Source organism: Odocoileus virginianus, chromosome 17 (genome assembly GCF_023699985.2).
Source record: "Odocoileus virginianus isolate 20LAN1187 ecotype Illinois chromosome 17, Ovbor_1.2, whole genome shotgun sequence".
Taxonomy (NCBI): domain Eukaryota; kingdom Metazoa; phylum Chordata; class Mammalia; order Artiodactyla; family Cervidae; genus Odocoileus; species Odocoileus virginianus.
Genome location: NC_069690.1, coordinates 35,386,498 through 35,412,083, shown reverse-complemented (window position 1 = coordinate 35,412,083; position 25,586 = coordinate 35,386,498). Strand labels below are relative to the sequence as shown.

Genomic DNA, 25,586 nt, shown 5'->3' with positions numbered 1-25,586 from the left:
TAGGCATTCAGATAAGAAACCATAGTCCCTGCCTGCAGGGAGCTCATCAGCTTATGGAAACACAGTCTAATGAAGGCAAATGGTTGAGGATACATCTATGTGTTCATATCTCTGTGTGTGTGTGTGTGTGCACTGCGCGAGAGACAATACATACTAGGGCTTTCATGGAGATGACTGCACACGAACACATGTATGTGTGAATGTGTATGTGAGGACGTGTGTTTGAATGTTATGAGCACATGGGCGATGAGTGTGCATGTGTGGAGGTGCACAGGCATGGGCTCTACAGGACTGCGTGAGGATGGCGTGGGCATAGGAGACTGCATAAGCACATATTTATGTGACCTTGGGAGTGTGTGTATATTCCTTTTTGTGTGTGTGCACACCTGCGATGGCTTCAGCCCCGTCTTTGGAGAATTCAAATGATGTCGGGATGGTCTCCTCCTTGAACGTCCCCGCTGTCTGTGGTCGTTATCAGACCACTTGCCACCTCTCTCCCTTCTTCCCCTAGGCCTTTGCAGAGAGAACCCCGCACTGGGAAGGGGCAGAGGGAGGGCTTGGGTATGGACCGGGAAATGAAAGGAGGCGCGGGCAGTGAGCATTACTGCTGATAACGGCTGGGTAGGGAGCAGGGCACCGGAGAAGAAGCTGAAGCCAGAGGCAAGGAAAGATGCGCAAGAGAGGGAACCCGAGCCCACAGCATCCAGGCCGGACGCGCAGTAACGCGGGTCGGGCGTCGGGTACCAGGTCAGGGATAAGCTATGCGGGCGGGGCGCGGAGAAGCGGCAGCGGGGCGCACGGGCGCGGCTCCCTGCTCGATGTCCCTTTCCGCCTCTCCTCTCCCGGAGACCGCGGGGAGGGCGGGCGCGGTTCCGGGGGTGGGCGGGCTGGGCGGGGAGAGGGCGGGGCCGCCGCACTGGCTTCTCCTAGCCCCTCCCGCCGGCAGCCAGAGGGAGCCGAGCCTCCGCCAGCTCCAAGGGGCTGGCGCTGGAGCGCTGCGCAGCGCAGCCCTATCGGTCCGCGGAGCGGGCTGAACTGAAAGCCGAGCGCTGCCGCGGGAGGCGGGCGATGGGGTCAGGTGCCGCCGGCCGCGCCATGGACGGGCCGCGCCTGCTGCTGCTGCTCTTCCTGGGGGTGAGTGCTAGCTGGAGGGGAGCTCGCGCTCTTTCCCGGGCCGAAACCTCGATGAGTCCAGGTTTCCCTGAGGAAAAGCAGAAAACAGCGTTGGGGTCCCAGATGCTGGGGGGGGTGGGGGGGGGGTGGATGGCGAGAGAGGAGCTCCGATGATATCCACGGAGGAGCGTCTCAGGTTCTCCGAGCGAAGAGGCGACCCTGAGATTTAAGGTAAAGATGCGGAGAAGAGAGGCGCACGGAAGCAGGTCCTCGTGTGCCATAGGAGGTGTGTGTGGAGGAGCTGGGAGGGGTCTCTCAGGAGAGAGTCATGGGGCTCTCGGATGCCTGGGTTCTTCGGAAGAGGGTGCTTGAATGCGGGATCTCGAGGCGACTTTCCCTCTGAGCATCTTGATCTCTGGAGAGTCGTGGGACGGAACCCAGGCTAGAGAAGGACGAAGAATGGGATGGGAACTAGAAAAGTGAGGGGCGAGCCTGGTTGGGGTGGGGAACCGGAGACGAGGAGATAAGAACGGTGTGGGAGGAGGATGGAGGGACTGGAGGCAAGGGGACCGGGCATCGGACAATGAAGACCAGCCAGACAATGGGGTGGGGGGAGGGGCGTGGGAGGGAGAGGTTCGGGGAGCGGGGCTCTGTTGAAGGGAGGGAAGTGGGTTAGGCAGGGCCGAAAAGGGACGCTGGTGAGGGAGATGGAGAGAGGGAAGCAAAAGGAGAGAGGACGGAGTAGGGAGAGCAGACCCTGTGTGGTCTGGGCCCCGCCTGTCCGCCGAGAGACAGTGGGACGAGAAGAGAGAGCAGAGACGCAGACTCTTCCGGCATGTGTCCCGCGCTCTTTCTCGCGGGGTCGGGGAATTGTGGTTTGGGGTCCGAGGCTGGGAAAGGAGTGCCCACCTCGCCATGGCGAACCCGCTTCCCCGGTTCCGCAGCGACCGGCGGGCTCCCTCTACGCATTTATTCTCGCGGTTAGAAGCAGAGCTGCGGACTGGATGGGACGAAGCAGGCGCCGTCTGTAGGGCTCTGGCCGCTGCCACTTCTCGGGGTGCAGAGAGGCGGGACTCGCAAAGTGGGGAAGGTCCAGGCAGTGCGCTGCCGAGGGGGCGCGCCGGCGAGGGCGGCCGGCAGGGGGCGCTGCGGCGCGAAGGCTGAGCGATCGCAGCTACTGGCGCGACCCGGACTGCGCGCTTCACCCGCCACCCGGACCCCCTGTTAAGTCAACCTGCCGCAGCGCCGCCACGACCGTTCGCTACGTTTCCGCGAACGGCGGAGGGCGGGGGTCGGGGTTCTGCCCGCGCCCCGCCCAGCTTTCTGTGAAAGACTCCCGGCTCGGAACAAGATAGAGGCTCTCAGACATCTCGGCGAGGACTGCGGGTCATAGCGTCGAGGTCCGCCCGGTAGATCTGACAGGGACATTCAGGACCCGATGTGTGGCCGTGAAGGGAGTGCCCTGGAAGGTTCTGAAATGGAGATGTCCTCACTCTCCCTGCCGTCTTCATCTCCTCTGAGCACTGAGCCCCCAAACCCCCATTTTACAGACAAGGAGACTGAGGCTCTGAGAGTTTTAACCAATTGGTCAAGGAAGGTCCCACGAGCAAGTTGAGCCAGAATCGTAGGGAGACTGCCCCTCATCTGACTGCCAGCTCGGTACCTCCCGTACTTCTTACGGGGCAGCCCGGCGTCCCAGCTCCGGAGAAGAGCTGCGAGTCTCGGCGGCGAGCGGGCGTGAATATGGGGGCTCGAATGGGCAGAGACCCATCCCCGAAGCTCAGCACAGGCCCCAGGAACGGTCCATACCTGTGGCTGCGTCCGGGGATTTGAGAGTGACTGCGGGCACGTCTGCGCACTAACACCGTGGGTTATAGAAGCTTTTCAGCCGGGGCCGAGCGGAGGGCGGGGGTCGAGGGGGTGGCCGGGAGCGGCGATTGGGGCAGCCAGTAGTGCGGATTCCGGAGGGGCGAGGGCGTGGGCTCGGGATTTGGGCTGGAGAGTGTCGCCCGAATAGAGAAAAGGCGAGGAAGGAAGGGAGCAGGGGGTGGAGGGCCCCGGGGCTCGGGAAGGTGGACCCGCGCAGAATCTGCCGCACGCACCCCTGCGGCTCTCACCCCTGCCTCGCCGCGGGGCTGCTGTCTACGGGCTGGCCCTGCGCACCGCAGCGGTCCGAGTTTCTTCCTGGGCCGCGGCAAGAGAGTGCTGAAACCGGAGCGCGTCCCGGCGGGTCGACTGGCGGGCCGCGCCGGTAATGGAGGCACTTTGTCATTCAGACGTCTGTAACCGGAGCCGCCGGCTGGCTAATGCGCCTAATAGGGATGCAACTAGGACAGCAAATGCGAGGACAGAAGCGGGCGGGGGAGGAGACCCCGGGACGGGAGGAGACACCGGGAGGGAAGGGGTCCCCGCCCCGCTGTACCCGCCGGGTCGCGTTCACGCGCCTAGATTCTTCCCTGTGGTGCGAGGCGCGGAGGCGGGAATAATAAAATTGGTTGAGTGCCTACCGTGTGCCACGCACTGCCCTGGGTAATTTCTCTTGTGTTATTTAATCCGTATAAGGTCCCAGCAGAGCAAATCTAGTTATTCCCATTTTACAGTTGAGAAAGCTGAACCTCTCAAGAAGGAAACTAGGTTCCCCCAGTTAGTATGTGGTGGCACCTTTGTTGGAACCCAGGGTTCCTGGTTTGGAGTTCACTCTTTCCTCCTTATGCCAGGCACACTCCCCTGCCCAGCCTTCCAGATCACGGAAGGACACGTGACCCTGAACCACCACTAGACCTGGAGATTATACTCTGTCCTATGCCGTTGGCACCGCAGATTTGTAACTGAGCCCCTTCACCGCCACCCCCCCACTCAGAGCCCTGCTCCCTTTCAAAGTCTTCCTGCAGCATCCTCCTCAGTAATTAGATCTTGTTTCCCCCTCAAACTCCACCCCTGTTTCAAGGGATGGAGGGGGCATGTGCCAGTGCCTCCTGAGTTTGCATTGGTCTCAAAAGACCCTTCCCATATTTGAAAAATTCTCCAACCCCTTCACCCAGCCAATGGCTCCATTCACCTAAGGAACCCTTTGCTGAAGCTATTATGAATAGTTAGGACTCATCACACTGAAGCCTTCCTATAGTTTCAAATTCTTTCAACTATTTTGGCGTGCTTTCTGTTTTGTCCAGTTTTTTTTTTTTAATTAAGTATTAAAAAGTCAGTTCACCTAACGGTATTTCCACCTTAGTTTCTTGAAAGCCAGGACATGGCAAAAAAAGATTTGCAAACATTCTCGAAAATGGAATGAGTAAATATTATAAACGTAAATTTCAAGCAAATGTGTCTATCATTTTGGTAAATTGCTCATTTTGGAACAATTAGCCTGAGTCCTAGTGACCCCCCCACCCCACTTCCCAGGATTGCCCGGCCTTGGACCAATAGTTGTTGTAAGTCAGGTTAGTGCTTCCCAGCCACTTCCGGGCATGACTTCTGAGGGCCTCAGTTTCCACGTCTGTCCCTCAAGCCTTCCTCCTCGGCTTCTGGAACAGCTGTTTGAGGTGATATTGCCTCTCCCTCATGGCACTGTGACTCCTGCCAGGAATCAGGGACGCTGTCTCATTGGAAACTCTTAGTTTAGTGCTCAGTAAATATTTGAGTTAGTTAACTTTAAACAGAGCAGTTCTCCAGCCTCCTTTGGCCTGCATACCCTCTTCAGACTCCTCTTGGTGGGTAAATTTCTCTCCATTTCTATCCTGCCCCCTACTCTGAGATGGTTTCCCCTGTTTGGGGATGGCTCAATTCTCCTCTCCCACTACCTACCCCTCAGGCTCAGCAGCTCACTCTCTATAAGACAAAACACTTCTTTGGTAACCAACATTTATTGAACTCCTGTTATGCACCAGGCAGAGTTACATACCTTATTTCATTTAATTTTCAAAGCAAACTTGGACAGTAGATATCACCAATCCAGCGTTTTAAGGGGGGGAAATTGAGGCTTAGAGAGATTGAGAATTGACCCAAAGTAGCATACTATTAAGTAGCAGATATGGAATGTTTTGAAATAGAAAACAAAACAAGCTTAGGAAACACATGGTTACTAATTATGTGGCCTGGATTCCAAACGGAAGACTTTGGAGAAGAGAGAGGACCACAGGCTGCCACAGGGAGAGAGGCTTCCAGAAGAGGGGCTTGCATGAGGCTGCCCCTCCGCCCACGAATGCCATAGACAGACCCCCTCAGCTATCTGGAGCCCAGGTCTGTAGCAGCCTCAACTAACTGGAACACAGCCAAAAGCCACAAAAGACCTTGGAAAAGAGAAAAGAGAGGTCCCAAAGTGAATAAACACCATACTCATTTATTTACTGCCTCCAGCAACCCTGAGAGGCAGAAACTGTCATGGTTACCTAATGACAAAGAAACTAAGGCACAGAGAAATTCAAAACCTGTCCCAGGTCACCCAACTTGTAAGCCATGAGCCAGTAATCAGAGCAGTGAAGGCAGTGGAGGAGGAAGGCACACCTTTTACTCTGAGTATTGCCCTCTTCTAGTTCAGATCCTGCTTATACTCGATTTATATACCTTCTTCCCAGGGCTAGTTACATATTTTCTAAAGATTCACTTTGTTGTTGTTTAGTCACTAAGTCGTGTCCAGCTCTTTTGCTATCCCATGGACTGTAGCCATCTTACCTGAAGCTGGCCAGGCTCCTCTGTCCATAGGAATTCCCAGGCAAGAATACTGGAGTGGGTTAACATTTCCTCCTCCAGATCTTCCTGACCCAAGAATTGAACCCACGTTTCCTGCACTGGCAGGGGGATTCTTTACCACTGAGCCACCAGAAATTAAATGGGGCAGGGGCTGCTCAGGTCCCACTAGTAGCAATGAGAATTGACAACTGATATCCTGACAGGAAGGGAGCAGGCAGAACTGTAAGAAATACTGACGGGGAGCTCAAAGAGACGAAAGTGTGTTACTTTGGGATAAAGAGTACAAGGCTTCACTGCATTGCATCCTGGAATACTTGTTGATGTAAATATTGAGCCCCTGAGTCATGGGGAAACCGTGAAGGCATGATCCAGAGGAGGAAGGTGCAGCCTCCACGGTTAAAGTGAGAAACATTAGGTGAGAACAGCGAAGCCATGACTTTCCAGAAACTCAGCTATCCAGAAAGTCTGGATAGCTGGAGTGCTAGTTAATTGAGGCCGTATAATATTATGTTCTTAAATAGTCCATAAGTATACATGTTGGGTCCCTAATATGTGCCAGGTACCATCACAGGCACTGAGGCAACTCCAGTCCCTGGCCTCAGGGAGCTGACAGTCCCGTGGGGGACTCTGTAGAGTGTCAGAGCAGACAGTCGTGAACAGGGGGGACATGTGACAGGGCAGCTCTACCTGACAAGCAAGAGACTGAGGCCACAGGACCAGTTCCCTGATGAAGTGCCATTTAAGCAGAATACTGAAGGATGAAAGGAAATCTGTACAGACCCTTCTGGAATCTTGCTCACCTCCTGGGGGAAAGCCTGCCTGTGGGACTGCCCCCTCCCCGGGCCACGGCTTCTGGTCTGCAGATATTCGCAGCACTGTGTTCCTGCCACCTGGGGAGTGGACGGTGGCAACACCCAAGCTTCCTCTCCTGTGCTGCCGGTTCCCTCCCACCGGCCTCTTGAGGACCCTAGGCTGCCTCCTAGACTGATCAAACCTGTCTATCCCCCTGCCTCCACTGAACCCTAGAGAGACCTCAGGACAACTGAAAGGACTGAAGGGAAAGGTGTATTGGGAGCCATTGTGGGCAATGTAGAAGCAAGGGATGCCCAAATGACCCTTATGGCTCCTCTCTAGTCCCATGATCCAAGAGCCCATACTTCCTCTGAGCATCAAATGGGAACTGCATGGTCTGGAGCCAGGGGAACAGGCTGTGGAGTTTTACTAGACGTTAAGATTTTTTTCAAGGAACAGAAATATAAAGCAATCTGCCAGCAGCCCCTCCCTCTAGGGAATCTGGTGCTAAATCATTCCATCCATGAGCAAAGATGCCTCGGCAGCAAGAATCTGATTCCCCTTTCCACTGTTTCCAGTGCTGTTCCCACTGACTGTATGGGGGCAGGGAAAAAAGGGCTGGTGGCTGGAAATCAAACCCTGGGGGAGCAGGGCTGCTGGGTGGTGAGAGCAGCCACTTTCTCATCATTGGTAACAGGCGTCCTTTTCCCCCGTCTTGGCACCAGAGTCCTGATGATTGGCTGTTCGTTTGCTTTGGCCCTGAGCTGTCTCCCTGTCTTAGCTGTCCAGAGAGATGAAAACTCAAAAGGAAATGCAGAGCAGGTCAGAACTCCCAGAGTGGAGTCAGGATTTGAACCCAAGGTCCCATCCCTCTGCCTTCTGTTCTTGAGTACAGACACCTCCCATTTGATACTTAATATATGGAATGGTAGGATTCAGGACCGAGAGTAGAGCTCTGCTAGCCTTTCTTAGAAAAAGACTCCCTTCAGGGTAGACGCACCCCTGCAGGTGTGCAGCTTAGCAAGTGGCGTTTGGGCTAGATTTCAGCTTCAAGTTGCCCCCTTGGCTGGGAGCCCTGAGCCAGCTGCAACTTGCCTGCTGGTTCCTGACCGCTGCCCAAAGGCCCTCTGCTGATCCTCAGGTTACCTTCCCCACATGCTGTATCCTTGGGATTTCAGGAGTTACTGTAACCCCAAGGTGAACTTTGCAGAAGGTCAGCATCCGAGGCTCTGATCTCACAACCCAGCAGCCTGCAGGGCTGTGCTGTCCCCTAGCCTTTCTTCCCTGTCAGCTTTCAAGTGCCAAATGCCTCCCTGGTGAGCTCATCCCAGGCCAGGTGGTTCCAATAGAAGGTTTTAGGAAGGGGTGTTTGCTCCCTCAGAATGCATCCTGTCCCCTTTCTCTTGCCAATCTGACCTTCTGATCTTCCCCCACCCAGGTGTCCCTTGGAGGTGCCAAGGAGGCGTGCCCCACGGACCTGTACACCCACAGCGGAGAGTGCTGCAAAGCCTGCAACCTGGGTGAGGGCGTGGCCCAGCCTTGCGGAGCCAACCAGACCGTGTGTGAACCCTGCCTAGACAGTAAGTAGAAAGTGTCCAGTGGGGGAAGGAGAGCAGAATGGAAGGGAGGGCAAGGGGACTGGCAGGCATGCCCAGTAGAGGCCTTACAAGCACTCTGGGTCCTGGCAGGAACTCCGGCCCACCACTGCATGGGTGCCAGAAGTGAGTCTGACCCAGCATAGGAGACAGAGAGGGGCAGCTCAGAATGGATGAGGGAAGTATACAGAGGGAGAAGGGGGGCATGACAAGGGATCCCCAGGGGGTGCCCGTTCCCAGCCCCCAAGTAGAGAGGCCCAGTAGAAGAGTGTGGCTAGGTGGGAGGAGTAGCTGATGCTAAGATCAGCTAAAAATATCATCTGCGCTGCAAAATCAATGGCTGCCACTTACCCTCAGCGCATTTGGGGGAGGGGAAGAGGATCAAATCCTAGCTACCCTGGAGACTGACCTTGGGGGATCCTGGGAGGGTGTCGCTATCACCCCCCATCAGCCCCCAGCACCTCCCACTATCCCCGCCTTCCCCCGCCACTGCTCCCCAGGGCAACTGTACTCCAGTTCTGACAGGAAAGAGTTTTCCCCAGGCAACAGGGATGGGGGTTGGAGTATTACAAGGATGTCCTTACTGAGAAGTGATGTTGGGTGCAACAGGGGGGAGGGGCACTGTGGCCATTCCTACCTGGGATTTCCTTGAGGAGGGGAGAGAACCCCATCTTCCAGAGGTTCTAAATGAGGTGGTGGGTCTGTGATCTGAAATTCTGTGCCCTTGTCTCATCTCTGATGCATGTCTCATCTCTGATGGATGCCCGCCCCCCCCCCCCCCACCCAGTTGCTTTCAGGCCATGAACCCTTTTCCTGACTCTGGAAACCTTTCCTCTTGACAGTTAGGTCCAGCCTTCTACCTGGCACTCAGTGCCCACCTGGGGGGCCAGTGGGAATTTCTACTCCGATTGTTCTTTAATCATGTTGGGAAACCAGGGTATAGGAACTGGGAACTCTGAATCTGCCTGTCTTACCTTGGATGTCTTGCCACTGCCACCACTACCATCACGACCTCCAGGTACCACACTGCACACAGCATATCTATCCTTCAGGCAACCGCAACTCCTTGGTGTCCCACACACAGTTTTCCTATTTCTGTGCTTGTGGATCCTGTAACTCCATCCCCCAGCAGAGGGATGCCAGGGAGGGAAGGCTAGACATCCCTTTGCTACCTTGCCATCTGGATACCTCCCCTGGCCCTGGCCTAACAGGGTTTCCATCCCAGGGCAGGACTAGCCAATCACAGCTGCCCTGGAACCTCCTGTGTTGTCCTCTCATTTCTTACCCAGGACCTCTTCTCTTTGGACCCTAAGTCTCCCAGGATGGGACCCTAATCCTTTTGTCAAAGCAAGGGCTGGGATGCAGGAGGCTGAGAGAGGGCATCTTCAGGGAAGGGGAGCAGAGAGGCAGCTCAGAAATCCCACTTCCTCCACTCCCCTCCCTTCCTCTTCTCTCACATTTCCCCCCCTCCCCCAGCTGTGTTAACAGGCTGCCTTTAAAAGTCTACTTTATGGGATGGAGACCCCAGCGGACTTTCCCTCTATCCTCAAAACGTTTCCACAAGGAAACCCATTAAGCTCCTGCCTTCATTCTCTGCCAAAAAAGACCACATTTTTCCCGCCCCCTAAAACCCTCTCCTAGGAGTTCGAAGCTAATTTTCTGTATTTTCCCATGAGCAGGGCCCTCTCCTTCCCCCTCCCATGTGACTAGACTCACCCCGCTGCCACTTGCCAACTAGATTGGAGCTTCTTGTATAAATTGGACATCTTGCCTTTGCTGTTTATCTTTGGAAGTCCTTTCTGTTTGACTGTATCCCTGCTACTGAATTTATCACTGCCCACCCCAGGGGCCCAACTGTTACAGGATCCCTGCTGTGTGTCCAGTGCTTTATGGTGGAATTTCACTTATTCCTCACCACAACCCTGTGAACGGAGACATTATTCCCAGTTTTACAGAGAAAGAAAAAAGCTCAGAGAGATTAAGTAAGACACCCAGAGTCACACAGCTAATAAAGTGATGGAAGCAGGTTTTGAATCCAGATCTGCTTGATGCCTAGGAAGAGAAACACAGGAGTTGCTCTGCCAGAAGTGACTTGAAACTGAAGGCTCTCTTCAGGCCCATCTCTATCTTTTCTTCTCTCCATCCACCCCCCAACTCCCAACTGCTACCCCTTTCACTTCTCTTTGCTTTTTTCCCTGTTCGCTTTTCCAGCCCTAATCCCAGCCTCCAAGATAATGACCCTGTGCTCCATCTTGTCTCTGGATGCCGTTGGAGAAGGTTAAGATAGGACCCCCACAGCAAGCCCCAATTTCCCTCCACTGGGATCCTAATCTGCTACCTCTATTGCCACATTCTGAGCTATCCTCTTTCCCCGGTTCTCAGATCCTAAATGTGTGTTCTTCCTGCCCTTGGAGCAGGGATACATTCTCTTGGATTCAATTTGGCATGGAGTTTTCCACCCTGGGCTAGAAAGGGTAAAGGTAGGCTTTGTGCCTACCCACTCTTTGCACGAGGCAGAAAGGACCCTGGCATCCGTCCGCTTACTCAAGCGCATGAGTCAGAGTAAGCTTGGAAAGTTTTCCTCCATGCCCTTTGACTCATGCTCCAGAATAAGGGGAGGGATGCCAGGGTCCTCTCTGTCTCGTGCAAAGAGGGACCACACACACAAGTCCTTTATTCCTTCTAGCTTCAACCCCTCCTGCTGTGCCTTTCTTACCAGGAGTCCCATCCCCACCCTCTGGAGCCAAGCCCTTCAGCAGTGTGGGGCAGCGCCATGGGTGGGAGATTTTGTCATCTAACCCTAGTCACTCCCATCCAGGCCACACCTGGGCCGCTGCCTGTGTGGATAGAAATGAAGGGCAGCGGAGGCTCTCTTGGAAGGCTGGCCATGCCTGGGCTGGGTTCACAGCTCAACTCTGGCCTGGGGGAAGGGCTGGGTGGGAACCACGCTCAGATTATTCCTTAATCATGCTGGGAACTCTCGGAGAGAATCTGGAGAGAATCTGCCAAGAAATTTACCGGCACCAGCTGTGTTACCCCCTGAGACTTCAGGGCCAGAGTTTCCGGGGCCGGAGCATGGGGCTCCTGGCTCCCTTTCTCCTTCCCAGCTTTCCCACACCCAGAATCAGGGATGGGAGAGAGAAGGGGGGAGGCCATGAGGGGAAGAGGTGGGCCGAGGGGCTCGGGGCTGGGGCTGGGAAGGCCTCCAGCGTCCCAAGTGCCCCAAGGGCAGGCGACTAAATTAGGGGTGCGGCTCCCCCACCCCCATGCCGCCCATCCCTCTGTCCTCAGGCGTGACCTTCTCGGACGTGGTGAGCGCCACGGAGCCGTGTAAGCCGTGCACAGAGTGCGTGGGGCTGCAGAGTATGTCGGCGCCCTGCGTGGAGGCCGACGACGCCGTGTGCCGCTGCGCCTACGGCTATTACCAGGACGAGACGACCGGCCGCTGCGAGGCGTGCCGCGTGTGCGAGGCGGGCTCGGGGCTCGTGTTCTCATGCCAGGACAAGCAGAACACCGTGTGCGAGGAGTGCCCCGACGGCACGTACTCCGACGAGGCCAACCACGTGGACCCCTGCCTGCCCTGCACGGTGTGTGAGGACACGGAACGCCAGCTGCGGGAGTGCACGCGCTGGGCCGACGCCGAGTGCGAGGGTGAGGGGCTGGGGCTGCGGGGCTGGGAGGGCGCGAGGGGCTGCGAGCGCGCAGGGCTGGCTGGGAGGGTGCCGACCCTGGCCGGCAGGTTCTGCAAGGGTCCGGCCTTGGCCTGCAGCGGCAGCCCCCCATGGCCTCGAGCCAGCAGACACCCTCCTGATCTTTCCCACCGAAGGACCGCATCCACTGTTAGCCCCTCTGGGCGAAGTGTTTGGAAAGCCATCCTTATCCTCCCAGGCCACACTCGGTTCCCACGCTTTGGTAACCTGTGGCTGCCGGCTCAGGACTGGGTGGGTGGCAGATAGCGGCAGACAGGGGGCCTCCGTGGCCAGAGCACAGATGGTGCATATTTGAGCCTGAGGTAGACTCTCTGAACTGGAGAAGGGGCCTGAGGACCCTCTGGAACTGGGACCCTTTGGCTCTGAGACCCATTGTGGCTCTGAGACCTGGGCTGGAATCCGCCACCCTGTCACTTTACTGAGTGACATCAAGAAGGTCACTTTGGTTTCTGGACCTCGGTTTCCTACCAGTCACAGGGTTTCCAGGTTAAGGAAGGGGGCTGGATCACTTCAACTTGCTGGGGAGGGGTCAGTAGTCACTGTTACAGTTTAGCCAAGGATGAAGTGAGACCCAGGGAACACTAAGGAGATCGTGGGAACAGGGGCTTTGGGACAGAGAAGGAAGAGGAAGCAGCAGGCCTGGGGTTTAGGAGCCTGAGGATGAGGCAGGTGTGTGTGGAGAGCCCTCAGCTGCCTGGGGGATGGGAGCTGGCTGTGCCCACCTTAGTCGGATGGGCAGTTCCTGGCATGGGAGGAGGAAGCCCTGTGGTAGCCGGGCAGAGCTGTTTTGCTCCCCTGGTTGGTGACATCCATCTTGGGGGAGAGGTTGACAGTGCCTTTACTTTCTATCGCTCTATTACTGGGCACCCGTTTGGCTAGTTCCCTTTGGGACCTAACCCTCAGGGTGCTCTCACTATGAGCAGCCAACAAGTGCCTCCTTCTGGGAGCCCTGAGTTGGACAGGACAGAGTCGGCCTTTGCCCTAGTCTGCTGAGGGAGACGGTCCCAGCACCAAGTTCCCAGGAGATATCTCCCCTTTGTGCTGGGGCAGCACAGCCTCTGCCTTCAGTCTGCCCCCAGTCGGGTGGGGGAGGCAGATCTCCTGCTGTGGAGAGCCTCTGCTCTGACACACCCGTGCCGGCCTTCCAAATCCTGTGATGCTCTGGTGCCGGGACCTCAGGGTGGAGGGGGCTCTTAAGCTGGGCTGAGGCCAAGCATGTGTGTGAAGCTTCCTGCACTGGGATGTGGGTTTGGGGTGGAGGAGTGGGACGTGGTAGTTCTGGTGGTAGTTGCCCTGGGCCAGGAGACAGGCAAGTAGCCTCAGGCGCAGGGCAGAGCAGGGGGAGTTTCAGCAGCCTGCAACGGGCAGCGGGTGGCACGCTTTTGTGGGACCAGCTGGTGGGGGGTGGGAGTTAGGGGTGCGGTTAGAGCAAACCAAGGAGCCTGCTGGGAGAAGGGTGGGCTCTGCCTACAGGGGCATTCACAGATTCCTTCCAGATACCGCTCTGCTTGTCCCGGGTTAAATGTCAGCTCCAGGGCAGGGGGGAGCATTTCAGGAAATGGAATTTGATTTGTGGTAGTTTGGCCGCCCCACTCCCCTCCAGTACAGGGTATATTCCTTGCATATACATTTCAGGTGTCCACACGGTGACTCACCCACCTTGGGGGCAGAACCTGACCCCCTAGCCCTCAACTAAAGAAATTTGTGTTTAGAAGGAGTAACCCAGTCCTTCTTTCTACTACCCACCCCCAAGTCTGAGAGCTCTTATGCCGGAAACGGCTGTCAGGACCTGCCAGGGGCTTAGTGGGTTGGAATGCCAGAGGACGTGGTCACATCTGGATCTCATCCTCGCCCTCCATTAGGGGGGCATTCAGGAGACCAGGGGAAAGCGCCCTGGAAGCGCTGTCTTCAGCCTTGTCTGGCTACCACCCTCCCTCAGCTCTTCCCTTCTGCTCCTGAATCTCTGTGATGCCTGATTCACTGGCCTTCCATCTAACCGTGCCTTCAGCCTCTGGGTTTGGGTCACTTGAGCAGAGCTGTACCCTGAGCCTTGGGGCTCAGGTTGCCCCTCCAGCTGGCCCAGTCCCCTATCCAGGCAAGAGAAGACCCTCCCCAAACCAGCGCCTTATCAGAAAGGAGGGCTGTGTCTCCTCCACTCCCTGCCCCACCTCTTCCACCCCTTCCTTCCCAGGACTGAGATGAGGAAGGGGAGGGATAGGGCAGCAGATGGCAGCCCCCTCGCCAGTGCCAGCCAGATGGATTCCAGAGTCACATGGGGGCCTTTGAAGCATCTTTGCCTTGAGCCAAGGAGGTCTAGAAAACCAGTGGGCAGCTTCAACTCTAACTTGGGTGGGCAAACTGAGGGCTGAGTGGGGCAGATCTGGGGAGCAAAGTGCCCACGCTTCACCCCAGTGGCATGTCCTGTCTGCTTTCCCTCCCTGCCTCAGGCGTGGGAAGCGAGGATAGATGGGGTAGGCAACTCTGCCCAGACAGGTACCCCCAGGTCGTCCAGAGCCCACAACCCCAGGTACTGCCTTCAGCTGGGTGACAGAATGGAAAATACCACCCACTGCTGCCAGGGAGTGCTCAGTCCCCTACCACGGAGGCTGGCAGTGCCCAGCTGGTGTGAAAGAACCTAAATAGGTGGCAGAGCAGTCTCCCTCCCCTGAGACGGGGCAGTGCCTGGTCTGGGGGCTTGCTCTCCGCCATCAGTCCTCATCCTTCCCCACTTGGGTTTGGGTTTTCTGACACTGTCTTCTCTGGATGGCAAGATCAGATGGTATGGGGGCTACACAGGGCAGGAAGTAGAGGCTAGCCACTGTCCATGGACCAGCTGGAGGGAAGCGAGCCAGCTGTGTACCTCCCCACCCTGCCCGAGCCTAGAGCTAGGACGTGAGAGACTGGAAAGAAGGCTGGTGCCAGCTCTCAGAGGGTGGTGCATCGGACAGTACCTCTCTGCCACACCCGACTACTCTTATCCTAAGACAGGGGTGACTGGGACCACTAGGACAACCTGGGGCCAGAGAAATTACATTTCGCTAGCCTGATTCCAGCTGGAGGCATCCTAGTGCTCATTTTCGTCTTTGTGTGTTTATCTCCATGTGAGGCTTCTGGGTACCTAGAGTAGGCAGAGTTGAATTCTAGGGTCACAGCTTTCCCTGAGATGGAAAGGAGCTTGAAGACTATCTCTTTTTGATATCCCCATCCTATAGATATGGAAATTGAGGTCCTGAGAGTTGAAGGAACTGGTTCAGAGTCACACAGGAAGTCAGTGACAGAGCTGAATGGGGCTGAGGGCTGTTGATTCTTAGATCCTTGGTCTTCGTGGAGATGTCGTGATGTCATATATCCCATCCCAGCCCACACCTGTATGTGTAGCCGCTGGGCATACAAGCACCTGGGGCAGGGCCGGCCGGGGCTGGGGTGAAGCTCTGGGGGTCAGAACCTAGGGGAGGGACTGGGGGGGAAGTGGGTCCTCACTCCTGTAGCCTTTTCTCCCAGAGATCCCTGGACGTTGGATTACACGGGCCACACCCCCAGAGGGCTCAGACAGCACAGACCCCAGCACCCAGGAGCCAGAGGTACCTCCAGAGCAAGATCTGGTAACCAGCACTGTGTCAGATGTGGTGACCACGGTGATGGGCAGCTCCCAGCCTGTGGTGACCCGAGGTACCGCCGACAACCTCATCCCTGTCTATTGCTCCATCCTGGCAGCTGTGGTTGTGGGCCTTGTGGCCTACATCGCCTTCAAGAGGTGAGAGGGGCAACCCGAGACAGGAAGCCAGATATTTGGCCTCAGGGAGAACTTTGCTGTGACCATGACCTGAAAAGGCATACACTCTTTTAACTCAACCCCAAACTCAGCTCATCCTCACTTGCCATTAACTTCACCCTGAAGTCTTTACTTCAAGGTGTGCAGGTCAGCAGGAGGTAAGGAAGGGGATCATTCCTGTCCTGTCCTGGTGCCAGCTCCTCCCCACCCCCATTCTGCTCTCCAGCCGACTCCTCAGCCTCCAACTGCACACAGAGCTGCTTTTACCAGCTGTTTGCATCCTCATTCCCGGGACCCCATTTATTCACACAGTTACCTGTGTGTGTGTGTATCTTTCTTGGCCATGTCACACATGGATGTTAATGGCACTCATGTCCAGAAATCCAGGATGTGGAGAAGACCTCGAAAGCATTTTAGATGTTTAAATGCATTTTCCATTCTTTAGGAAAAAATCATCAAAGAAATAACATGGTTGTTTGGGATAATGCAGAGAAGATCATTGTCTTGTAAAGCAAAAAGTAGTAAAACCTCCTTTTATCTCCCCAAATCCTACCTACCCCTCTCCTCTTTGGAATCTGTTTGGAATGGATCCCTTCCAGCCATTTTCTATGCATTTATAAACACATGTGTATAAAACCTTTTATAGTTATATGTACAAACAGGCTGGCTTTTTTTTTAACATCAATGTGATCACATTCCACATCTTCTACAACTTACTTTTTCACTAATCTCCCTTGGGAGAACTTTCCTCAGAACATACAGATTATCTGGTTATTTATAACTGCTCATTCAATAATGTGGGCGGAGTATAATTTATTTAACCAGTCTCCTATCGATGGACATTTGGTTTGCTTTTAGTTTTTCCTTATTGCTTATAATAGCAGGGGAAATCCTTACACATACGCCTGCACACATGTGGGAGTACTTTAGAAGGAGAGATTGGGAAAAGTGAAATTGTGGGAAGTCATTTATTTGTGTACCATTCATCCCATGGACGTTTACAGAACACCGGCCACATACACCAAGCCCTGGGTGCCGCTGTGCCCTCACGGTGCTTCCGGTGTGGGCCGGGGACAGGTGTGTAGAGGAAGGACAGGTGTGTAGAGAGCCTCCCGTGCTGGGCGGGGGTTAGGGACCAGCCCCCACCAGGCCTCTGGTGCTCACACGCCAGAGCACAGACCCCTTAGCCCTGTGGCCGTGTGGCCCCTCACGCTCTGAGACTGGGCCTGTGCTCCGGCTCCAGGTGGAACAGCTGCAAGCAGAACAAGCAAGGAGCCAACAGCCGACCTGTGAACCAGACGCCCCCACCCGAGGGAGAAAAGCTGCACAGTGACAGCGGCATCTCTGTGGACAGCCAGAGCCTGCATGACCAGCAGCCCCACACGCAGACTGCCGCAAGCCAGGGTGAGCAGCGGGGCCAGGCGGGCGGTTACTGAGAGAGGGAGAACAGGAGGAACCAGGATTAGACTGCAGGAGGGACTGCAGAGGGGCTGGCTGCAGGCCTCTGGGTGAAGGATGGAAGAGGCGGGGTGAGAGAGCGGGTAGAAGAGGCCCTTGCCAGTGGAATGACTTGGGAAACAGAAGCTTTGACAAACTGGAGCATCAAGACTCATCAAGCTAATTGTCCCCCAGAGCTAATTACTCCTCAGAGTGGCTGCAATTAGCCTCCTGCCCAGGACTTCTGGGGAACAAGTAGTTAATTATGTCCCCTAATTGGTAGCCCATAGCCCAGCTCCAGACACTTGCTGCAGTTGAGTCTAGGACCAGAAGTCCTGTCTCCTCTGCCTTGATTAATTGCTGGTGGGTGGGGGCAGGGAAGTTAGGGGCTGGGGATGGTTCTGGAGCTAAGGATGAGGAAGAGACATGAGTCAGCATCCCCCAGGTGCCTGCACTGCCCTGCCCACATCCAGGACTGCATCTTGGGCATCCCTCTGCTTCTAGGCTCTTGGGTCCTCCCCAGACTGAGAGGAGAAATGCCTCAGCCCATCCTGGGTCTTATTCCAGGCCCCCACGCCCACTGTGGGAGAAAGGGGGGTCTAGTGGGTAGTGCCTGACTCCCCCGGGTTCTTGGCAGCCCTCAAGGGTGATGGAGGCCTCTATAGCAGCCTGCCGCTGGCCAAGCGAGAGGAGGTGGAGAAGCTGCTCAATGGCTCTGCGGGGGACACCTGGCGGCATCTGGCAGGCGAGCTGGGTTACCAGCCTGAGCACATAGACTCCTTCACCCACGAGGCCTGCCCTGTCCGTGCCCTGCTGGCCAGCTGGGCCGCCCAGGACAGCGCCACGCTCGACACCCTCCTGGCGGCCCTGCGCCGCATCCAGCGAGCCGACATCGTGGAGAGCCTGTGCAGCGAGTCTACGGCCACGTCCCCCGTGTGAGCCGGCCCGGGAGCCCCTGCCCTGCCCCCACATTCCAACGACTACCGCTCCAGCCAACCCTGCGGGTCAGAGCTGCCCGACTCTGGGCAGGGCCTCAGAGCCCGGGCCCCCGAACCACAGCCCCATCACTGCTCCTGTGTTGTCCCACCGCTTCCAATCATCGCTTCTCCCTCTCCAGCGCCATAAGTGCCCCTGCTGCCTCACCCACCCTCTCTGCCCTGTTGCCATCTCAGGCCTCCTGCTGTCTTCTCGCCCTGCTTCTCGGGGTGCCAGCCCTTCCCACCTTAGCAGGTTGTCATATCTGGGGGGCTGACACCAGAGATGGTGTTGGGGGCATGACAAGGCTCCAGAGACTCAGAGGGAGAGACTGAGGAAGCAGAGCCATGGACACTACACTGTGAACTTGGGGGACGAGGGGGCACCTGTGTGACCTAAACATCCCTCAGCCCCCTCTCCTCCTCCCCTCTGGCCTAAGATGAAGAGCCTCAGAGGTTTATCAGAGCTGGTAAGGGGGTTGAAATCTAGTCTATCCCCCTCGTCATATAGGACCGTGAGGCCCAGAGAGAGGTAGTCATTTGCCCAAAGCATCCAGCAATGAAGAAGCCAAAGATGAGCTGTCCCCTCACCCTGAATGAGGGGCGCAGGCCTCAGGCTTGCTGGAGAGGACCAGGCAACCCTCTGGCAAGTGTCTCACAGCTAGATCCATTCTGCTCTTCACCATCTCCAGGCCTGTCCAGCCCCTGTGAAGGGAAGATGCTTCACCCAAGGCCTGACCCCCTGGTCTGTCCTGACGCCAGTCAGAGTTGGGGTTTGTGGCAAGGAGTGCGGCTTCCCTCTGCCTGTCCCCTCAGGCAGGTCAGTGTGACATCTGTGGTGTGGCCAGTCTGTAGGTATTTGCCATCCCAGCACAGACCCAGAGCTAACAGGCAGCATCTTCCCCTGGAGTTAGCCCTGGGGGGTCAGCAACTAAGGACCGTCCCTCCCCACCAACCTGCAGCACACAGATTCACAGAGACACACACAGGATGAGAAATGTTGCTTCTCTCCAAGAGTTCTGTCTCTTGGGCCAAGGCCGGATCCTTCTGGGGCAGCTGCCAGAGAAGCATCGAAGGGAACTGAACTCTGCTCGCCGTCTTGCCTCACCCCCGGGTTTGGCGGGCCAAGGACAACTGAGGCTTGAGCTGGCGCCTGCCTTCCAAGGGCCTGCACGTGGAGGAATGCTCCCCCCTCCACCCTTTCATTGCAAGCACGGGTTTGGCTGGGCCCCGGAGGCTGCAGTGAAGAAAAGTGGACCAGTGTGGGAACGCAGCAGGAAGAAACAGAGTGTGGCCCGTCGAGGGTCTCTTCTGAGTTTAGACGACCCTTCAAAGGACTGCTTCTTCCGAGTTTGGTACCAGAAAGGGGCCATGAGGTCCCTCCTGACCTGTTCTGTTTTGCTTGCTGTTGGAATGAGTGTGGCCCCCCTCTATTTAGCATGAACGAGCCCCGAGCAGGGTGTGCACTGCCAGCCACCCCCTCCCCAGCCCAGGGGTCTCTCACCCCTGTATAAGGGACTGGGGACATTGTACATAGACGGCACTTCTTTGACCTGAATCAGTAATGGGAGGAGGAAACTCACCTGCTGACCCCTCACCTGTGAACTTGGGGAGTGGGACAGAGTCGGAGGTATTTATTTTCCTCCCCAGCAGCCGGGGAGAGGGTTGGAGTTTGCAAGTATGTTTTAGCATGTGTTTGGTTCTGGGGCCCCTCCTGTCTCCCTTTGGGCTGAGATGGAACCCTTTTGCCCACTCCCTCCCCCGGCTGGGAGCTGTGAGCTCCAGAATCCTTGTCACCCTCCTGGTCACCTGCCCCTTGCATCCTGTGTAATCATTTCTTGGGTCCTCCTGAAACCTACACATAAAACATAAATGATGAACATTAAATAGCAAAGAAAGAAAAATTGTAGAGATTTTCTAGAAACATATGTGGTTTGAGTTGGTAGGGGGTTGTGTGTGTGTGGTAGGGACCTGGGTATAATTTCCAACTCAGTGAGTTCCTGTCCTATCCCCCCCCCCCCCCCCATAACAGGGAAGTTTTAACAGAAATCCAGCAAATTCACATGTGTCACCATGGAGTTAAGTGGGATGGAGACGGAGTGGGAGCCCTAGCCGCCAGACCTTGGAGAGGGAAAGTGAAAATGGCCATGCAGGAAGCTGGCCAGCTGTGAACTTGACCAGATGTCAGAAGTGAAACTGACCACAGGGGAGCCAGAGGCTTGCTAGGAGGGCCAGGTCACAACCCCACAGCTCCCAGCCACCCACATGACCTGGGAGGCACCCCTCAGTCCAGTACACAAGCACACACACACAGTCCTGCTCCAGATGGCCTGGCAGAAGCCTGGCTGGCCCAGCCCAAAGTTGGGCAGGCCCCTCCCCTGTGGCTCTCCTGGGCAGGTCCCAGCCCCAGCTCCCACCAGCCTGGCTTTGAGCCCTGTCTGATCCAGGAGCTGCAGACTTCCAGGCCCTGGGCCTGTGCCCCTCTCCCAGGCTGGCCAGACAGCTGGTTTGAGCTGCTCAGCTTGTGGTTGCTAGGGAATGCCACGGGAGGCTTGCTTTCCCACAAAGAATAGCAAACAAGCCTTCCTGATCTCGGGATCCTGGGAAGGGCCAACCGGACCCCAGCCAAGAGTTATGTGTGAGGTGGAGGGAGGGGTCTCCGTCTCCCACCCCCAGCCTGTGAGGGTTGTGAAGAAGGTGGTGGGGAGCAGCAGTGATTTAGAGTCAAAATGAGAAATGATCCTGGGTCTTGGGTAACCCCACTGGTATTGGGGAGACAGACTCTTGAGGGGCCTCCCCTCCAAAGAGGGGAGACAGCCCCAGACTTGAGGATACCTCTAATCTGATGAGGGGGGTACAGTTCCTGTCCTAGAAGAGCCCCCATTCTGATGGGGGAAATGCCTCTAATTTGGTGGGGGAGAGCCAGATGCTGCGTGTGGAAATAAGGAGATGCAGACCCTTCCACAGTCTTAAGTTCTTGGAGGAGAGGCAGCAGACAGCCCCAGATGGTATGCAGTGCCATGCTAAGGGTGAGGGGGAGTCCCCGCCCAGACACCCCTCCCAGGGGTTAGGGGAGGTTTGCCAGGAAAGAGACACTGAGGCTAAGCCCTACTGAAGTGGAGTCAACAAGCTGGGGGAGGAGAAATTTCCTGGCAGAGGAATCAGCTCAGCAAAGGCCCTGAAGAGAGAGAACAGAGCACTGGGGGGCCTGGGGAGACTGCTGTGCCTGGAGCCCAGAGAACAAGTGGGAGGGCAGTGGGGCCAGATAGGACAGGGTTTACAAAGAGACCAGAGCATCCTGGACTACATCTTAGAACACTGGGGAGCCACTGCGGGAGATTAAGCAGGGGGACCATAGACAGATTTCCATCTCAGAAAGCACAGCTCTGGTTGCCATGTGGGGCTTTGGGGTGGGACAGGATAGGTGGGCTAGGAGGTGGAAGTGAGAGTTACCTCCCAGGTAACTCAACTTACCTCCCAGTTCAGTGCTTCCTTGGGGAAAAGCTCTCACCATATTCTGGATACAAATCAGGTTTGTTGAATCCAGGTTCAGAGAACATCAGGTTCCATTCCTTCCCCGCCTGCACTGGTTGTGTCAAGTAGCATGTGGGATCTTAGTTTCCCCGACCAGGGATCAAGCCCATGCCCTCTGCTTTGTAAGCACGGAGTTTTAACCACCGGACCACCAGGGGAGTCCCCCCAGCTCCTTCTCTTTAAAATACTTATCTCTCTTTGCATTTAGGCACCCGTCTGAGTGATTATTCGATTACTGTAAACTCCAGGAAACCAGCAGCAGGGTCTGGTTTTGCTCACCTTCTAATCCTCCGCACCTTGCCTGGCATACAGCTAGCACCCAATAAAATTTTGCTGAATAAATGGATGAATGTGTTCTGAAGCAGCACTGTCTGATAGAAATACAATGCGAGTGACATGATTTTCAATTTTTTAATAGCCACATTGTTGTTTGGTTGCTCCATCATGTCTGATTCTTTGTGACCCGTGGGCTACAGTACACCAGGCTTTTCTGCAGTACGCCAAAAGTAAAAAGAAACAGGTGAGATGAGCATAATAATATATTTTATTTAGCCCAACATATCCAGTGTCTTTTCAACATATAATCAATATTTTAAAATTATTAATGATGTGTTTTACTTTTTTCTACTAGGCTTTAAAAATCCAGTGTGCATTTTATTCTCACAGCACATCTCAGTTTGGATTAACCCCTTTTCAAGTGCTCAGTAGCTGCATTTAGCTAGTGACTGCCACAGTGAACAGCTAGCTCTAGTGTCAGACCCCATTCTGAGCCCCCAGTGCGCTCAGAGGGCGGATAGATGCTCCCTGGCTTCCTCCTGGGTCATCAGTCTGTTTGGGCCTGAGGCCTATTGTTCTCTCCTTCCCACCCCTAAGGCTCCTCTCCTCTCTGCTGTCTCTTTCATTCTCTAGGTTATAGGATGAGACCCTTCATCTTTGTCTGCTTATCACAGCTCCTTCTCTTCTGCCAGAGCCTCCCTCCCCTCTTTCATCCGGTACAATGAAGCTGAGATGAGTCTTGGAACAATAGGAGAGGCTTCTTTACCCAGTGGGGAGGGGCGTAATGGGGGCCACCGAGCCTGCACTCCACAGGAAGAAGGGGCTCAGCCAGAGCTGGGGTCAGAAGAAGACCTCTCCCATGATGCTCGGGGCTGTGGGGTCTGCTGACCATATGCCTGGAGGAGGCAGCTCCTCTGATAATGCAAAGCAGATTCCTCCTAGTCTGTGGCAGCTGGTGGGCAGAAGGCCAGGGGACAAGACTGAGGCCCCAGGAATCTGGGTTCAGAAGAGCTGAGGTCAAGAGTACTCCTTCAGCCTCCAGCCCCCTGACTCCCCTCAATACCCCTGCCCTCAAACTGACCTCTCCCAACCACACCAGGCTCCAGATCACCCTCCAGCTCCATCAAAGACCCCCAGTTCTCAGCACACATCCTTGGGGATCTTTGATGCAACCTCCTTGTTGAGAAGGGCCCCCGGCATTATTCTTCTCAAGGCAGACCCTGAGTGGGGCTCTTCATTTTGGGCCTGGGCTCATTCCTCCCAGGCCCCACTGAAAGTTAAGGCTTTTAACATTAGTCCCTATTTCCATACCCCATTCCGCCTATTCCAATCCTCCAAACATCTCAGAGGTGAGGCCAAGATCGTTTCTCTAAGGCTATGTCATGCAAGAACGTTATGGAACATTCCAACTCTCACCCCCTATTCCTTTAAGGGCACTCAATCCTGCCCTCTTCCCACAGCATCCGGGCACTTCCCAGTTCCTATACTCCCCTCCTAGCAATCCCTGTTCCAGCTGCTTCCAGCAACATTCCCAAAGGGCTCCTGGGAGAGGTGTGACTGGGTCTCCTCCCTGGGCAAGAACTGCTCCCTTTGGAAAAGTCTGGGAATGCACCCATCCCTTTCCTATCTTCTGGTGACTCATAGACGCTAGGGGCCCTCCTGCATCATCCAGGAGGCTGTCGCCCTCCTGAGAAGCCCTCAGCACTCTCTGGCCTGGGCCTGGGCTCAGTGTCCACATTCCAGGGGCCCAGCCCAAGGCCTAAGTCTTCAATCAGCAGTCCAGATGGTTCTCATTCTACGCCTACGCACCTTGGGATGCCAGCAGTCCACAGCGGATATGCGGGCCAGGGGCATGGGGCAGCCAGGCCTCCATTTGTCAACCTTGGACCCAAAGGAGATCACATGGTGACCTCCTGTAAGATGATGCCGAGGGCACAGAAGCCAGCCACCTGGGAGCTCCCCTCTCCATTCTGTGTAGCAGTTTGGATTTTTCATGTCAAAGGGGAGAAAACCCAACTCAGGGTGGTTTGCAGGAATTTACTGTCCTCAGAAGTGAAGGGTCCAATGGTAGGGCTGGCTCTTGGCACAGTGTGATTCAGAGATTCAGACACTACCCTACCACCCAGTGTCTCCTTCTCCATCTTGTGCCTCCTTCCCTTGAATAGACTCTTTCTTTGTGATGATAAAACATCCTTTGAAAGTCTCCAGGCATCCCTGGTTCTGATTGACCCAACCAAGGAATGCCAATCACTGACTGGGTAAGGTGGAGGTCATATGATCCATCCACAGGACAGGGATGTCACCCTACCTGAGGCATTGGGACTGAGAGTGGGGGAAACAGGTACAGTCACCAAAAGTGAAAGTGTTTAAGTGTTCATTGCTCAGTCGTATCCGACTCTTTGCAACCCCATGGATTGTAGCCCATCAGGCTCCTCTGTCCATGGGATTCTCCAGACAAGAACACAGGAGTGGGTAGCCATTCCCTTCTCCGGGCATCTTCCCGACCCAGGGATCACACCCACATCTCCTGCATTGCAGATGGATTCTTTACCATCTGAGCCACCAGGGAAGCCCATACAGTCACCAAAAGGGGACCCCCCCAAAAATGTAAAGCTTCAGCCTAGATCAACACTTGGGCTCCTCCCTCTTCACCAGGCAACCTGAGCAAGACTCCACCCCCAGACCAAGCATATCTTTCTGGTGAGAAGGACTTGAATGCCAGGCTGAGGAATTTGGACTGAGCAGGGAGATACTGAGGTTGTCTGTTCCGGAAGGAGAGGCAGGAAGACCAGCTGAGAGGCTGGTGCCTCAGACACAGGGACTAGCAGTGTGGAAGAAAGGAAGGAAGCAATTTAGGAAATGTTGAGAAGGGAGAATAAACTTGGCACAGGATCAGATGGGAATAGTAAGACAAAGAGTACATGACTCCCAGTCTCCAGCTTTAGCAGCTGAGGTGCTGTTCGCAGAGCGTGGTCCCTAGAGGAGAAACAAGCTTTCATGAAAGATCAAGATTTCCATGTTGAAACAGAACAAAGTCATAGATACAGAGAACAAACAAGTGGTTGCCAGAAGGAGGGAGGTGAAAGGAGGAGAGAAATAGATGAGAGAGACTGAGATACAAACTTCTAGTTATAAGTAAGTCACCAGATCTGAAATATATGGGCTTCCCAGGTGGTGCAAGTGGTAAAGAAACCACCTGCCGATGCAGGAGATGTAAGAGATGTGGGTTTGATTCCTGAGTCAGGAAAATCCCCTGGAGTAGGAAATGGCAACCTGCTCCAGTATTCTTGCCTGAAAAATTCCATGGACAGAGGAGCCTGGTGGGCTACAGTCCATGGGATCCCAGAGTCCTACACCACTGAGCAACTGAGCATGCATACATGAAATATACAATGTGGGGAATATAGTCAATAATTATATCTTTGCAGGGTGACAGTAACTAGACTTATCGTGATGATCACTTTGAAATGTATAGAAATATCCAATTGCTATGCGGTGCACCAGGAACTAACACAGTGTTGTAGGTCAATTATACTTCAAATGAATAAACTCATAGAAAAAGAGACATACAACATGATAAGTATAATTAACACTGCTATGCATTATATATGAAAGTTGTTAAGACAGTAAATGCTGTGAATTCTTATCAAAAGAAAAATTTTTTCTTCTATTTTTTAAATTTTATAATTATATAGAT

At 55.0% G+C, this 25,586-nt stretch overlaps 1 protein-coding gene across 1 annotated transcript; it reads left to right on the top strand.

Moving 5' to 3' along the window:
- Positions 1 to 945: 945 nt before the first annotated feature.
- NGFR (nerve growth factor receptor) lies at positions 946 to 21,959 on the top strand. Its single transcript, XM_070479318.1, has 6 exons — positions 946 to 1,134; positions 8,030 to 8,171; positions 11,478 to 11,837; positions 15,398 to 15,650; positions 16,912 to 17,072; positions 17,743 to 21,959. The coding sequence occupies exons 1-6, from the start codon at positions 1,069 to 1,071 to the stop codon at positions 18,042 to 18,044; spliced, it is 1,284 nt and encodes a 427-aa protein (XP_070335419.1). The 5' UTR covers positions 946 to 1,068; the 3' UTR covers positions 18,045 to 21,959.
- Positions 21,960 to 25,586: the final 3,627 nt, after the last annotated feature.

Excerpts from the sequence above, each read along its gene's own strand:
- NGFR (XM_070479318.1), top strand. The coding sequence starts at position 1,069 with ATGGGGTCAGGTGCCGCCGGCCGCGCCATGGACGGGCCGCGCCTGCTG. Across the intron at positions 8,172-11,477 it reads GTGTGAACCCTGCCTAGACA|GCGTGACCTTCTCGGACGTG; the intron begins GTAAGTAGAAAG and ends CTCTGTCCTCAG. Across the intron at positions 11,838-15,397 it reads GGCCGACGCCGAGTGCGAGG|AGATCCCTGGACGTTGGATT; the intron begins GTGAGGGGCTGG and ends CTTTTCTCCCAG.